Source organism: Xenia sp. Carnegie-2017, unplaced genomic scaffold (assembly GCF_021976095.1).
Source record: "Xenia sp. Carnegie-2017 unplaced genomic scaffold, XeniaSp_v1 HiC_scaffold_13, whole genome shotgun sequence".
Taxonomy (NCBI): domain Eukaryota; kingdom Metazoa; phylum Cnidaria; class Anthozoa; order Malacalcyonacea; family Xeniidae; genus Xenia; species Xenia sp. Carnegie-2017.
The window spans coordinates 10,834,791-10,848,813 of record NW_025813436.1 but is presented as its reverse complement, the minus strand read 5'-3'; the positions used below and the strand labels follow the sequence as shown (position 1 = coordinate 10,848,813).

Below are 14,023 nucleotides of genomic sequence, written 5' to 3'. Positions count from 1 at the left end.
AAATTAACCTTTTGGGGTGCATAAGGAAGGGAGGGTGGTAAAAAGCAAGTGGAAGACTGTCACGTCTGATCTATGCTCCATCAATGCTCTAGTATATTGCCATTCCGACTAGATCAAATCAGAAATGTTTTGTTTGTAAAGTACTACGTTTTTCATCTTATGTATAAATTGTTTATTATATGCATTTATAAAAAGTGCAAATAACTTTGAACGCAGGAGTAATCCACACCTCGTGTGTATTTCATTGTAGTCATTGCACAGGGTAGCTGCGTGCGCGTAGTGGCCCCACTTCAAAACCTTTAAGTGCACATAAGGTTAGGGTGGATGGTCAATAACAACGAAGCAACGAGAAGCATATTTGGCAATTGAACCCTTTAGAAAAAGCTTGTGTCCAAAACTTTTTTAAACAATCAATGCAATTCCTAAAGCACAAAACACATGGCTGCAAATAATATTTAGAATTTAATATTCCCTGAACTTGGCCTCTTTCTATAGGAAGAACGCTTGACTGATCATTGCTCTGATTGATTGCAATGACATATTGCATAGTAACTGTTTTTTACGAATATTTCTCAATGTGTAAATGCGTACAACACCTGATCTAAATCAATCTGTGCGAAATGCGAAATTGGTTTATCAAAAGAATTTTGGAACACATTTGCACGTAGAATAATGATTTCGGAAAACTTTTCCTTATCTTACAGCCCACAATTAAACTTGTTAAGAAAACTAGCCTATCGATAAATAATTTCGATTATATCTTATAAACGTCTACCAGAAAATAGATGTTCGTCCATGATCAATATATTTAATAATAAGTGTACACTACGAGTGAAGAAATCAAGGATGACCAAAAACCATGCTGTGATGTGTGATTGTCATAATGCAGTGGTGTAGATAACGCTCACGTTTAGTGTAACTGCAATAACACCCTCACTATGTAAATGAAATATCCTTTTGATTTTAAATATAACTAAAATGAAGAGGCAACTTTTCATGCTTCTAAAGTAACATTTAAGCTAGACTGCCATGCAAACATCGTATCAACAATCGTCGGAAGAACAACCAATATTGGCTCAATGACTATCAACACTCGTGATCATCCAAACATGTTTTATTTTATTGTCCACGATCTTGAAAGTATATTTGCTTGTATCAAAAGTTCATGAACTTCATGAAACCCACAAATGAACTTCTTTACATTGACTGAATTAAAATAGTGTAATTTCTGATGACCAAACTGGTTAAATTTTCCATTTGTGGGTTTGAGAAAGCAACCAATAACGTGATTAAATATTTCCATTTAAATTTGACCCTGATGATGACAGTTTGTGAACTGGTTTGTGTCGGTGATTGCTACCTACACCACTGGCCATTAGATATTACACCAACATTTTGGTCCATGCCTCTAACTTCATAGTAATATTCGAGCGCTAATAGCTAAATATATTTACTGTAATGAGATGCCTATAATTAACGCTCATAAAAATCTCAAAACATGATGAAAATGCCAGATTAGCAGATGTTTACAAACGTTGATATTTATTAAGGGCGTGCATACCATAACTGTGCTGCGAATTCTTGTTATAGTGTGATCAGTGGTGTAGAGACAAACTTCTTCACATCCTGTCATTGTTAGTGATAAATTTTTTGCAAAATATTTAACCACGCAATAAGTTTCTCTCAAAGAGACACAATGAAAAATCTAAACAATTTGATCAGCAGAAAATACACCAATTTATTTTAGCCAATGTGCAGGAGTTATAAAATTTGATTAACTGTAGTCGAGCAAATATTCTTTCAAAATTGCGCACAATGAAATGAAACATGTTTGGATGATCACTATTGTTGATAGTAATCGAGCCAATATTGGTTGTTTTCCGACGATTGTTGATGCGATGTTTGCATGGCAGTCTAGCTTAAATGTTACTTTAGAAGCATGAAAAGTTGCCTCTTCATTTTAGGTATATTTAAAATCAAAAGGATATTTTATTTACAAAGTGAGGTGTTATTGCGGTTACACTAAACGTTATCTACTCCACTGCATTATGACAATCACACATCACTGGTTAAATTTTCCATTTGTGGATTTGAGAAAGCAACCAATAACGTGATTAAATATTTCCATTTAAATTTGACCCTGTTGATGACAGTTTGTGAACTGGTTTGTGCCGATGATTGCTACCTACACCACTGGCCATTAGACATTACACCAACATTTTTGGTCTAACTTCATAGTAATATTTCAGCGCTAATTGCTAAATATATTTACTGTAATGAGATGCCTATAATTAACGCTCATTTTCAAAAATTTATGATTTTATATCAGCAGTCTTCGAAAGGTCTCTGAAAGCTTTTTGGTACGAAGAAATGTGCTAAGAGTGAAGAGTTATTCAATAAAGACATATACAATGTAAAAAATATTCACAAGAAAAAGTTTCTCGTGCATTCTATATCAAAATAATGTACTAGAGCAATCACCAATCGAGCGTTCTTCCTATCAATAGGCCAAGTTCAGGAAATAAATACATTTTAAATATCATTCATGACTATATGATCTTGTGGTGTTTAAAAATTTCGTATATATATATTTATATAAGATTTGAAATGCTTGTTTGAAAGCGTTCTGAAAAAACTTTTTATAAGGAATGCACATGTCATAGAGGATTCTCGATGGTTTTTATTGTTCGACCACGCTCTCTAATCTTATGCAACCTATTGAAGGTTTTTGTGGCTAGCCACTGCGCATGCACAAGGAATTCATTATGAGGCATTCGTTCACGTTCAATGATGAAACAGATGTTATTTGCAATTGGCACAGAATTGTGAGGGAATAATCTTATCAAAAAATATTGAGAAAATGTTGTTAAGATATATTAACAAAAAGTAACACTGCCCATACCATAATATAAACGTGCACTTGCATGATATTGCCTGATACTATCTATTCATAGACGCGAGTTCGATTTGTCGGTTGAGCAAATGAAATATAGCTTCCGTACTCTTTACAAAGCTTCAAAAAAGGATATAAATGTTCTCATAAGCAAAAATCTCAAAACATGATGAAAATGCTAGATTAGCAGATGATTACAAACGTTGATATTTATTAAGGGCGTGCATACCATAACTGTGCTGCGAATTCTTGTTATAGTGTGATCAGTGGTGTAGAGACAAACTTCTTCACATTCTGTCATTGTTAGTGATAAATTTTGTGCAAAATATTTAACCACGCAACAAGTTTCTCTCAAAGAGACACAATGAAAAATTTAAACAATTTGATCAGCAGAAAATACACCAATTTATTTTAGCCAATGTGCAGGAGTTATAAAATTTCATTAACTGTAGTCGAGCAAATATTCTTTCAAAATTGCGCACAATGAAATGAAACATGTTTGGATGATCACTATTGTTGATAGCAATCGAGCCAATATTGGTTGTTTTTCCGACAATTGACGATTCGACGATTATATGGAAACCAGGCTCAAACGCTACTATAGAAGCAATAAAAGGTGCATTTTCATTTCGGCATATTTAAAATCAAAGAAACCACTTTATTTACGAAATGAGAATTTGTGGTTTCACTAAATGCGAGCGTTATCTGCACCACTTGTCACAATAAAAAAAATCAGACATCATCGCACCATTTTTAGTCATTCTTGACTACTCGCTAAGGGTGCACACTAAAAAAGATATTGATCATGGGCGTACGCCTATTTTCTGATAGAGGCTAATAAAAAATAGTTGAGATTATTTATCGCTTTCAAAACGTGCCTGTTTTTGCAAAAAAATGTTGAGTATGGCTCAGTTTTTTTAAATAAAGTTTAATTGTGAGCCACAAGAAAATGAAAAGTTTTCAGAAATACAATGGTACGTGCAAATGTGTTCCAAAACTCATTCAATAAACCAGTTTTGCATTTGGTTGATTTATATTACGGATTTTACGCATTTGAAAATATTAATGAATAGATATTCATAAAGAAATGTTGGCAATGCAATCTATATCAAATCAATCAATCGGAGCGCGGACCAGTCAAGCGTTCTTTTTATCAACGGGTCACGTTCTGTCAATATTTAAATTACTAAATATCATTCATGACTATGCGTTTTATAAATTGCCTACATGCAAACTGTAAAATGCTGGTGTTTGGCAATACTCTGGCCCTGTTCACACGATACCGGATTCGTATTGTACCGGATTGGCTGAGCAATTTGATACGCAAAATGCACTCATCTTACCCAAGGACGGATTCGTGAGACGCAACATAATTAAGTTCATAATTCGACCCAGTACTTGTACGTGCAAGTAATAACAGCGATAGTTTATAACATTGGCCGTTCTAAGGTACCTGAAAATAAATTATTGGGGCTCAATTTTAAATTCAAAGTACTTTCAGAAAAACGCTATTGGTTTTGAATTTTTAAAAATCACGAACTTTTTAGTTGCCAAATTGGAACGTATCGGATTCGAGGATACACGACAGCAAAACTTATCGGATCGGCTTTCATACCACTTTGTGAGAGGAGTCAAATCGCTCCGGAAAAAACGATACAAAGCCTTTAAGATAGCAGCAGAGCCGTATGAACGCAGCCCTATCTCGTACAAAAAGTAATCCGGTATCAAATCAGTCCGGTATCGTGTGAACAGGGCCTCGGAATTGCGCGAGTATATGTCGTACATCTTTTTAGGTTTCCGAAGGAGTTCGTAGATCTGCAAACGCAATTTTTCCAACAGTCAGCATCTGTTTTTGTTGCTAAATTTAGCATGTTGAGCATCAGTCGAGTGATCCTAGGGAATCGAATGTAGATGATTTAGACACTCAACTAATAAAATAACTATATAAACTATATGATATTTATTACAGACGCTAATATTGCGCGCGAGCATATAGCTACGATCATACAATAAACACCTTTCATTTATTTCCTGCTATTTTTCTGGTATTTGCCTTCATAAATTAACATTGAAAGTCGTTATTCTAATCAGTGACAGAAGTTAGGCAAAGGTGGCCAGGAATATGTAATTATTTCTAATTGCAGTCATTAAACGTTTGTTACGACAACTAAGGAACATATGGCTAAAGTTTTAAAGAAAATCAAAGATATATTTTGCCGCCAAGCAATATCTTGTGATATTCTTGAGCTTGAAGCGCTAAAATTGCTTAATTCAAGACCAATGTTTAAAGAACATGATGGACCATTTGCCTGGAGTATACAAGATTTGTGTTCAAACGACAATTGCAGTTGGTAGATGCGACTTTTCTAAATTTCGATTTCTAATACGTTTCAAACATTCCTTTGTTAGGCAAGTCAATTTGCATTTGTATTTATAAGCACGTTATTGTTATTATAGAATATCATAGTTATTTCATCACGTTGACTAATAACATACAACAAGTTTTAAACCTATTTATACTCAGTATCGTGCTTGCAAATATTAGTTGTGTATAGACTTAATGTGCGCGCATGATTTCACTTGCCTTTTTTACATACAAAATATAATTAGAGTTGCATATTTGTCAGTTGCATATTCATCAGTGGTAGAGTAGCAGTATTACACTTTTTTACCTGCTTTAAATAATGAATAACACAGGGCGGATTCAGCTAAAGGCAAAATAAATTACTTCAACTTATTCATTGGTTGATATTCATTGTTTAGAAATTCATAACCAGTTACTTTTACAAAAAGTTATTTTAAATTGGAAACCAACACTGGATCCGCTACTGCAGTAAATAACACAGTGCAATATAAGTGAATAAAACTTTGGAATATTTAATCAACGAAGGGAAAACCGTCAGCATTATGAAAGTATAATTAGAACTGACCACTGGATAATTTAAAAATTCGCCTTTTCCGTCTTCTATCGAAAATCCTGCACACATAAAGCATTAATTAGGGAGGACAAATTTCCTACATCGAAAAAACTCCTCTAAGTTTATCCAAAGCATAATTCGTCATTACTCCTTAAGGATTACGCACAAAAAATTTGTCTTTCAACTCATACTCAAAGTTTTTAAAAAAATTGTCACTGCATGCATGCATCTATGATGCAAAGTAATACATCTATGGTACAAATCAGATTATAACATCCATACATGAATACCACCCCCTCCCCTCTAATTGTCAATTATCGTCGTTGCAATATTAACTTGAAAAGCCAAACATCATGAAATCATCTCATATTTTGTTTTGAATTGTCAGAATACGAAAAGAAAATAGGAGTTTCATTTGAAATAATTGTTGGACAATGTTTTCATTAAACACTTTTATTGCAATACTTCATGTAAAAATATTGTTATGTTGCATCATGGGAGTTTTTTATGACCACATGTAAACCGTTGTTTGCTCTCACATTTTGTAAGAGCTATCAATATTCTTATTAAAATTTTATATAAAACCAAATAGTGTTAAATATAATAAGCAGAGAATTTTTTGCGGTAACAAATTTAAATATTGACTGAAAAAGCGCATTAGGCGCATTAACAATTGTGACCTAAAACCAAAAAAAAAAACGAAACAAGAGAACTTAAGCCGGAGAAAATCGGGAAGATTTTAATATCAAACAAAGAGAAAATCATGCAAGAGTTCTGAAAAAACTGTTTTAGAATAAGAGCACCAGCCCGAAAGTTCTGAAATGAATTGTTTAGGAGGTTTAGCACACCACGCATTTCAACAAAGAGGCTATCTGTTACTGTGGAATATATAAGGTAGGTCAAAATAAATTATAGAAGCTCGTTTTGAAATTCAAAAAACTTTTTTAATTAACAACGCTGCAGGCTAAAATTTTTCTAAAGATTATTTAAGACTAAAATACTCCCAAATTGATTTGCCCCAAAGTATTTTAAAATGGAAATATGTTTTCAGTAATGTATTCTGACCGCTGGATTTGCCACTGATCTGTGCAGGTCGAATTAAACTGTATTTATATTTATTGTTTTAATGAGGACTCCTCCTACGTGCGAGGATGAGTCATCTTCAAAATAAAGCCAATTTGCGAACGAACTGCTTCTGTCGACAAAAACACTGAATCATTAAGCTTGATAAATAGCGCCTGAATTGTATTTAGAGAGAAAGCCGACTCGCATTTGCGTATCATCATAAAATTTCACATAAGGCATGCAAATGCAGTCCAAGGGATATTTCAAAACTTTTACATTTGGAGAGCATTACCTCAAAGGTGCCTGTAGCAAGAGTTATGTGCCAGAGGGTCCAGAAATACCCTCGTAAATGTTATTTTATTTCATGACTGTAACACCTATTGTAGCCTTCCTCTTAACTATCTAAGTAGAGAAAAGGTCGAGACACATTTTGTAGAAATCAATGCATGATTTTGTAAAATTCTGTGCCGAACAATGAACTCTGAGCTCGAACTAGAACTCTATAATTCTCACATTGAAAGAAATTCACCGTAAAGTTCGTCATCTCTTTGGCATTTTTGAGACGAAAACTTTATTAAAGTCAATACAAACTTTGCTATTTGTATTTTAAAGAGTATTTAACTCGTTTTCTAAGACAGAATTGCAATTGAAATCATCATGCAATGAACAGTCAATTAAAATTAAACAAAAACAAGTAATCTAAAGCATCAACTTGAGCTATTCATCAACCTTGAAGAAAAAAATAGATAATTGTATGTTTTTTAGATTTTCAAATTGATATTCCTTGACCCTTCACTTTATTGCCGGCAGAAATACTAATTTGTGTTGATGGGCTTTAGTCGCGAGGTTAAGAACATGATAGTTCAAATACATGCAATAATGGATTCAATACTTAAAAAATCATTAACAATGCAAAGTAACTGTTCACCTGGAGATTGAGCTGTAACAGATGGTTCGTTACTATATTGGTTGCAAAGCTTTTCTCAACTTTCGCAGTTGACGAACCTCATAGGAAGATATTTTGAACAACTTTATGGTAGCTGATGACAATCGTGGAACACGTGGTCTTTTTACTTTAGTGAAGCGCCTACGCCTAAAGAACCTCCACCATCCTACTGTCGACAAAAAATGAAGCATGAAGATAAATTCAAATGTCTCAACAATATACGCAGTAATGGCGCAAAGGAACAGTTTGGAGTTTGTCATTCTTGTATATAAATTAAATTTCTAAAGGTATTTCAGCACAATTCTTAACAATTCATTCCTTAAAATATAGGTTCTAATAGATAATAAAGGTATGAACATTTTGCACGATCTTAATTGTTGTGGCTTGAAATAGAAGTTCACACTTTGTAATTAGTATATCTACTCTGATATTTCTGAACACCTGTTTTTTCTTGTATTTTACGCATACACAATCAGGCTGTTTGCTTAAATCAGTTAAATCTCTCGGGCGATGAGAAGTCTGCGACATCAAGGAATTTTGTAGTTGAAAGTATGAGTGAAACTTGAACGAGCTTCCTTTATTCTGCCAATCCCACCAGATTTTATCTACAAAGCCATGATGAAGGAAGAATTCTGGAGCAAACGCTGCAATTCTTGAGCACATTGTTCCACCTATATCGCAATGGACACTGTCGTGAAAAAATCCACGGAGAGACAATTCAAAATCTTCAAACTGAATTGAGGGTCTTTTCAATAGTTCCTTTACCGCCGCTGCATTGGGTAGCCTACCACTAAATCGCCTCTTGAGACATCTATTATTTTCACCAGAGCTCAATGGTAGAGACCATCGACTGTCCCTAAATGGCCCTGTTTTAACGCAGTTCGTCGATGATGATCCATTATCTCCCAATCCAGCGCTGCTCGTACTCCACACAGAGCTGGAAAACGGTCTCCAGAGCTGGAAAACGGCCTCTTGGCTCCAGTCCCAATACGGCACGGTCACGCGACAATCTATTTCTCTCAAAAGATTCTCGTATTGTAAAATAAACTAACGATGCCAAGGAAGAAAGAATTGCTTCCGGTGAATATTTTTCCCAGAGAAGATGGTTCTGTGAATAGTTAGAAGGCGCTCGTACTTTCTTTTGTATTTAGAGTTGGTCGATGCTGTTTTAATTGTTGTTATGTAGCGAATCCGCTCAACGTTTGTCAGGTCGTTAAACTCCTTTCGAATTCGACAATTATCTTTTCCATATTTACATTTGGTGGACAGACCTTGACAGAAGAAATATTGGTGAGATAGATAATTCGTGCTGACGAAAATGTGAAAAACATGCGTGAAAATTTGTCTGTGTAAGTATGAGTCACTTTAAAGTATGAGTCACTTTCAAAGTATAAGTACTTTGTGTCGGTGTCCTTCTCCAATCAGCTATGTGCCATGTGGAGCACAATTAATATATATGAATCAAATTAGACAAAAGCATTGATAAATGTTGATTGTTGTAACAGTTTGATAAATTTTATGGAAAATTACATTTTTTCTTTAACTCTAGACTATTAGCTATATAGTCCATTTCTCAAATATATACTTTAAAACTTCCAAAGTTTTTGTCAGTTGAAACGCTTGTAAGGCCTTGTCCATAATGTATAGATGAAGTAATGTAGAAAACAATGTTTGTCTATATCTCTTTTTTGTTCTTTATTTTTGAAACATAAATGTGCTACGCTAACTTTCCTATACATGTTCTAAAGATTGCAAATTACAACAAAGCGACTAAACACCTTTCTTTAATTTCCTAATTACTGTACTCAAAGTAGAATATCCATTTGTGGCGTGATAAACGAAGTTTGGTTTTGACGCAATGGAATTGAGTTCAGTTTTAGAGATGCTTGTCGTGACGCCCATAATGTGCACTTGAACACCACGTGCTTTTAATTTACCAGCAGGAATTGATGGATTTCGCGGGCTTCCTGTGTTTGAATAGCCATCTATGGCGTTACTTCTGGCACCAGTAGAATGACTCATTATCAAATTGTCTAGAACGTAATGAAGTGCAGGTCCGGTTGCAGTGAGGCCTCCAGTGTATCTGTAAATGGGTAAAAATATCAAATTGTTTGAAACAGAGTTTTTGAGAAGTTTAGGAAAAACACACCAGCCCATAAACAGTGAGAGCATTTTGCTTTTCAACCTTATGCTGTATACTTTATAAATTACTGTCTACATGCAGTTAGCTGTTTCTTAGTTCCCACAAGTCAGAAAATCCAAGTAACTGAAATTTGGTGATGTATACGCATTGTCAGTTAGACATGCGTCACAACAAAAAATTTCAATGGAGTGACTTTACAGCTTGCTCCATATACTGTGACACTTGTAGCAATAATTTTCATTTATGCAAGTATTATAGTTTTAATCTTTATTGAGATGAATTGTGATTATGGATTATATAACATTTGAATGTATGGGTATGAGCCCTGTTTCGGTCTCTCTTTATAGAATAGGCAAGGCTTGATCTTCAAGCAAGGCTTGATCTTCAGTTTTCTTAATTAAGGTATGTTCTGTGAAATATTTTTCTAAAACCATACCGAATGTTTTCAATCCCATTTCTTAAACATTCCTTGTTAGGATATTTGTTAAAATCGAACTCCAGTTTAACGTTACTTGCAAATGTGAGGATGGCGACCAAAGTTTTAGATCGAGAAATATCAAAGTACTCGATAAGTTGTTTGATAAACGTTTTCTGTAATTTAAAATGGTGTTGACCAACACTTCCCGATCTATCCATAACAAAGACCATATCCTTGCGAGGGTTGAAATTTGATGAAGCTAATAAGAAATATACATGTCATAACACTGTAAAAACCGATTGTTTAAAATAACCATTAGATTGGTTAAAAGAACCATTAAAATATTGATTAAAGTGGTCTGATGCTTCTGAGGTAACCAATTTTTATGGTTATTTTCAACCAATCAGTTTTTACAGTGAATAAGATCCGAACGTTATTTACGTTTTCTTAAGTCAAGAACTCAAGATAAGCACAATTAAGTACATAAAAATGTGTTGAGCTGTAAAATACTGACAGCATAACGATGTTTTCTAATAAAGAATTCAATTGTTCACAAACAGATGGTGGATTTTGAGATGCAAGTAAATCAACTAAACTTTTTATTGATTTTTAGCGCACAGACGTTTTTGAAGATAAGACCTCAATTACACAACTACTCAGTTTTCAATAGATTTTTCATATTAAAACACGACACTGTTATGATCTTAACAATATGAACTTTTCTTAAGGTCATACTTGTCAGAGGTAAATAAGCCTAATTCGCATTAAGTGTACCTGTTCTTCTTGACCCACGACTAAAACGTCGTCGTCTAGAACTCCAGAACCAAGAACGTGATCTTCTTCTTCTAGAAACGCTTATTTTAGCGTTTGGTTTTGCAAGACTTATGAAGGAGTGTTTCAGGCTCTTATAGATTCCCACAGCACTGCTTGGTGCTCTCTTAGATATTTCATCGCGAAAGTCCATTAACGAAAAATCGTCTTCCAGTTTGCCTTCATCAATAGCATTATCTATAATTTATAAAATATGCAGCAGTTTGTTTTCATTTGAAAGCAAATCACTTTTGTTAATGGTTAGTTCAAGATAATATGTATATATATATACACATATAGAAAGTGTGTGAAATAAAACGGAACAGTTCGAAAAATGTCGCTCAAGTCCTTGGCGCGCAAGATTTTTAAAAATTTTTGGTGAAAATAGTTAGTTGGATTACCAATTCTGGATAAGGCAGTAAAATATTTGCAAATAAAACATTTTTTTAAATAAAAATTTTGTTACCGAAAACACAATACATTTGGAAGGCTTTTGAAATGATTCCGTGTTTTATCAATACGCAAAACTGTTCCGTAACTGTACCTTACTCCTAAATCCTGAATCTTATCTGTATGGGTCATCGTTAACAGAAAAGAATGTTGGAATGAATGAAACTGTTAACTGCAGAGTTTAGACTCATAAACTCTTCGTCAAAAAAGACTATTGCGAAAACGCCCAAAAACGTTTGCAGACACCAAGCGATACTTTAAATAGGTCATGAAAAACTAGTCTGTTATACGCTCGACGTTCTGCTTTTCTGAAGATAACATCCGGATTAGCTAGAATTGCATTTCTAATAGAATGCGAACAAGAAAGAGAAATTCAAAAACGTCACACGAAAGAAAATGAATTTGTTGCAAGCAAATTATAGAACGATATGAACGCCCTGAATTTAATTAAATTAAATTAAATCAAAGTCTGTATTGAGTAGTTGTAAAAGAAGACTTTTAATTAAAATGGACAAAATCAGAACTTTACTTATTGTCTCTATAAATTATGATCATTAAATGACATACACTTGTTAATGCGCACCTTTAAACGAAATCACATGTCCACTAAAGACAACCAGAATATATAAAACTAATGGAACTTTGTTTATAAAGCTATACTCCATCTTTTCAACCGAACAGTCAAACACTTATGATTTGATTTAGTGGAAAACATGTCTTTTACTTTATCACGAGCTTTAGCTTCCTTCAGCAGGTCAAAGCAATGTTTACCAAATATGGCATTTATGGGCTGTCGTTGATAAAGCACCCGTTTCACCAATTCTAAAACGCTTAAAGCGTCAGTTCTAATTTTTAGAAATGCGTTACGAAGCGTCAATAAAATGTATTCCGCGCATTCTACAAGATATGTTACACTAGGTTCCAGTTTCTTTAGATAATGTGTAGCTCCGTGCAGCTCCGTACATTTGGTTCAAAATGGCTACTCGTCCCTCAAAGCGATTCAAATCTTGCAAACTTCGCGTTCGATCTATCTCTACGAGTGGCAAAAAAATCACGAAGAATATTGCTCTGAAAGCTTCAAATCATATTTCAAATGAATTAAAGTCAACAAATGTCCCTTCTAGTGCGATAGAACGACAAAATTTGTATGAGTTTGATGAAGGTGAAGGTTACTGTGATGAAGAGCATACTTATGCAACAAACTATCAGAACAGACGGGAAAAGGAATTTCAAGGCTGGCAAAGCATACGAGAGTCTTTGTTAAACGGAAGAATTGAAGAAGAAGTTTTTCTTAACGAAGAAAAATGCTCTGAATGTGGTGTGCCCCAATTTCATTTGCTCGCATATAGTCTTGATCATCATTATTGCAAATTGGATCTTACTTAAATAATTTATCAACGCGTTGTGGATAATCATGACAACATACAATACAAAACTTCATTCATGGTTTCTTTGAAAGAAATAATTCCGTGATCCTCATAAAAAAGTTTTAAATAGCAGATTCGCAGTAGTTGACAGGATATCATATGCCGCAGCATGTTTTCGAAATTCGAACAGAATAATATAAAATGGTATTAATAGAACTGACCTGATTCATTATGCATAATGCCATGTCATCTTAAATGCAGTAGCTTAATTTGAAACAACACATTCAGACTTGCATGACTTGAAATAATTTCGGAAATTCTACACAATATTTGTAACATCAATTTCAAGATTACCGGTTAATATCAATTTTCAATACTCAGCAGATAGGCAAATGTAACATCTCATCTAGGGAAGCAAAAAAGCAGTTTTACTTTCCAACTTTTGTCACAGTCTCCAGATACTTGTCTAATAGTTACTAGTTGGAAAATCGTAACAAGGCTTTCAAGTTTTCAATCATCATTGCAATTTTAACTAAAATACGTTCGCTTTTCAAATTTAGCGTTTTGTTTCGCATTTCATTTTTATTTTTAATCGCATCTTGCTTCCACCATAACTTATTCACTTATTTTCTGGAGTTTTGAAGATTTGTTGAAAGTACTCATTGAGTTTAGCGTGATCAAACTTAAGCATTATAGAGGAGACATCTACTCGCACATAAAATTAATGATAATTATGCAGTTTATATATGATCGTTCAAACAGGAAGATGTAGCTTGTGCAGACAACCTTCATCGTCCTCTATAATGGCTTTCTTGAGGAAGCAAGAAATCAGAAATGCATTACAAAATGCAATATTTTCGATACCAATGTCTCATATGCTCGTGTATTTTGCAAATCCCAACAACTAATAATTAATAAACGTTTTTGATATTTTACATACTTCTGTCCATCTCGACACTTGCCAAATGACCGGTTCAAGATTTCATCATCTATTTCTGAGAATCGGTGAAGTG

The 14,023-nt window shown here is 34.0% G+C and overlaps 1 protein-coding gene and 2 long non-coding RNA genes across 3 annotated transcripts; 1 reads left to right on the top strand and 2 right to left on the bottom strand.

Moving 5' to 3' along the window:
* Positions 1-2,850: 2,850 nt before the first annotated feature.
* Positions 2,851-3,282, bottom strand: LOC124455855. The gene is made up of 2 exons (XR_006952034.1): positions 3,123-3,282; positions 2,851-3,013 (listed from the first exon to the last, which is right to left on the bottom strand). It is a non-coding gene; the product is annotated as an uncharacterized LOC124455855 (long non-coding RNA).
* An 885-nt stretch (positions 3,283-4,167) lies between these two features.
* LOC124455863 lies at positions 4,168-5,068 on the top strand. Its single transcript, XR_006952035.1, has 2 exons — positions 4,168-4,342; positions 4,441-5,068. It is a non-coding gene; the product is annotated as an uncharacterized LOC124455863 (long non-coding RNA).
* Positions 5,069-8,869: 3,801 nt separating this feature from the next.
* LOC124433397 (sushi, von Willebrand factor type A, EGF and pentraxin domain-containing protein 1-like) lies at positions 8,870-12,318 on the bottom strand. The gene is made up of 5 exons (XM_046983156.1): positions 12,227-12,318; positions 11,158-11,391; positions 10,402-10,642; positions 9,601-9,905; positions 8,870-9,093 (listed from the first exon to the last, which is right to left on the bottom strand). The coding sequence occupies exons 1-5, from the start codon at positions 12,306-12,308 to the stop codon at positions 8,870-8,872; spliced, it is 1,086 nt and encodes a 361-aa protein (XP_046839112.1). The 5' UTR covers positions 12,309-12,318.
* Between the last annotated feature and the right edge of the window lie 1,705 nt (positions 12,319-14,023).

Bases quoted from the DNA above. Each gene is read 5' to 3' on its own strand.
- LOC124433397 (XM_046983156.1), bottom strand. From the start codon at position 12,308: ATGGAGTATAGCTTTATAAACAAAGTTCCATTAGTTTTATATATTCTG. The intron at 10,643-11,157 runs GTACACTTAATG...ATTTCTTATTAG, and splicing joins TCGTGGGTCAAGAAGAACAG to CTTCATCAAATTTCAACCCT. The intron at 9,094-9,600 runs GTGTTTAGTCGC...TCTTCTGTCAAG, and splicing joins AATTAGGAAATTAAAGAAAG to GTCTGTCCACCAAATGTAAA.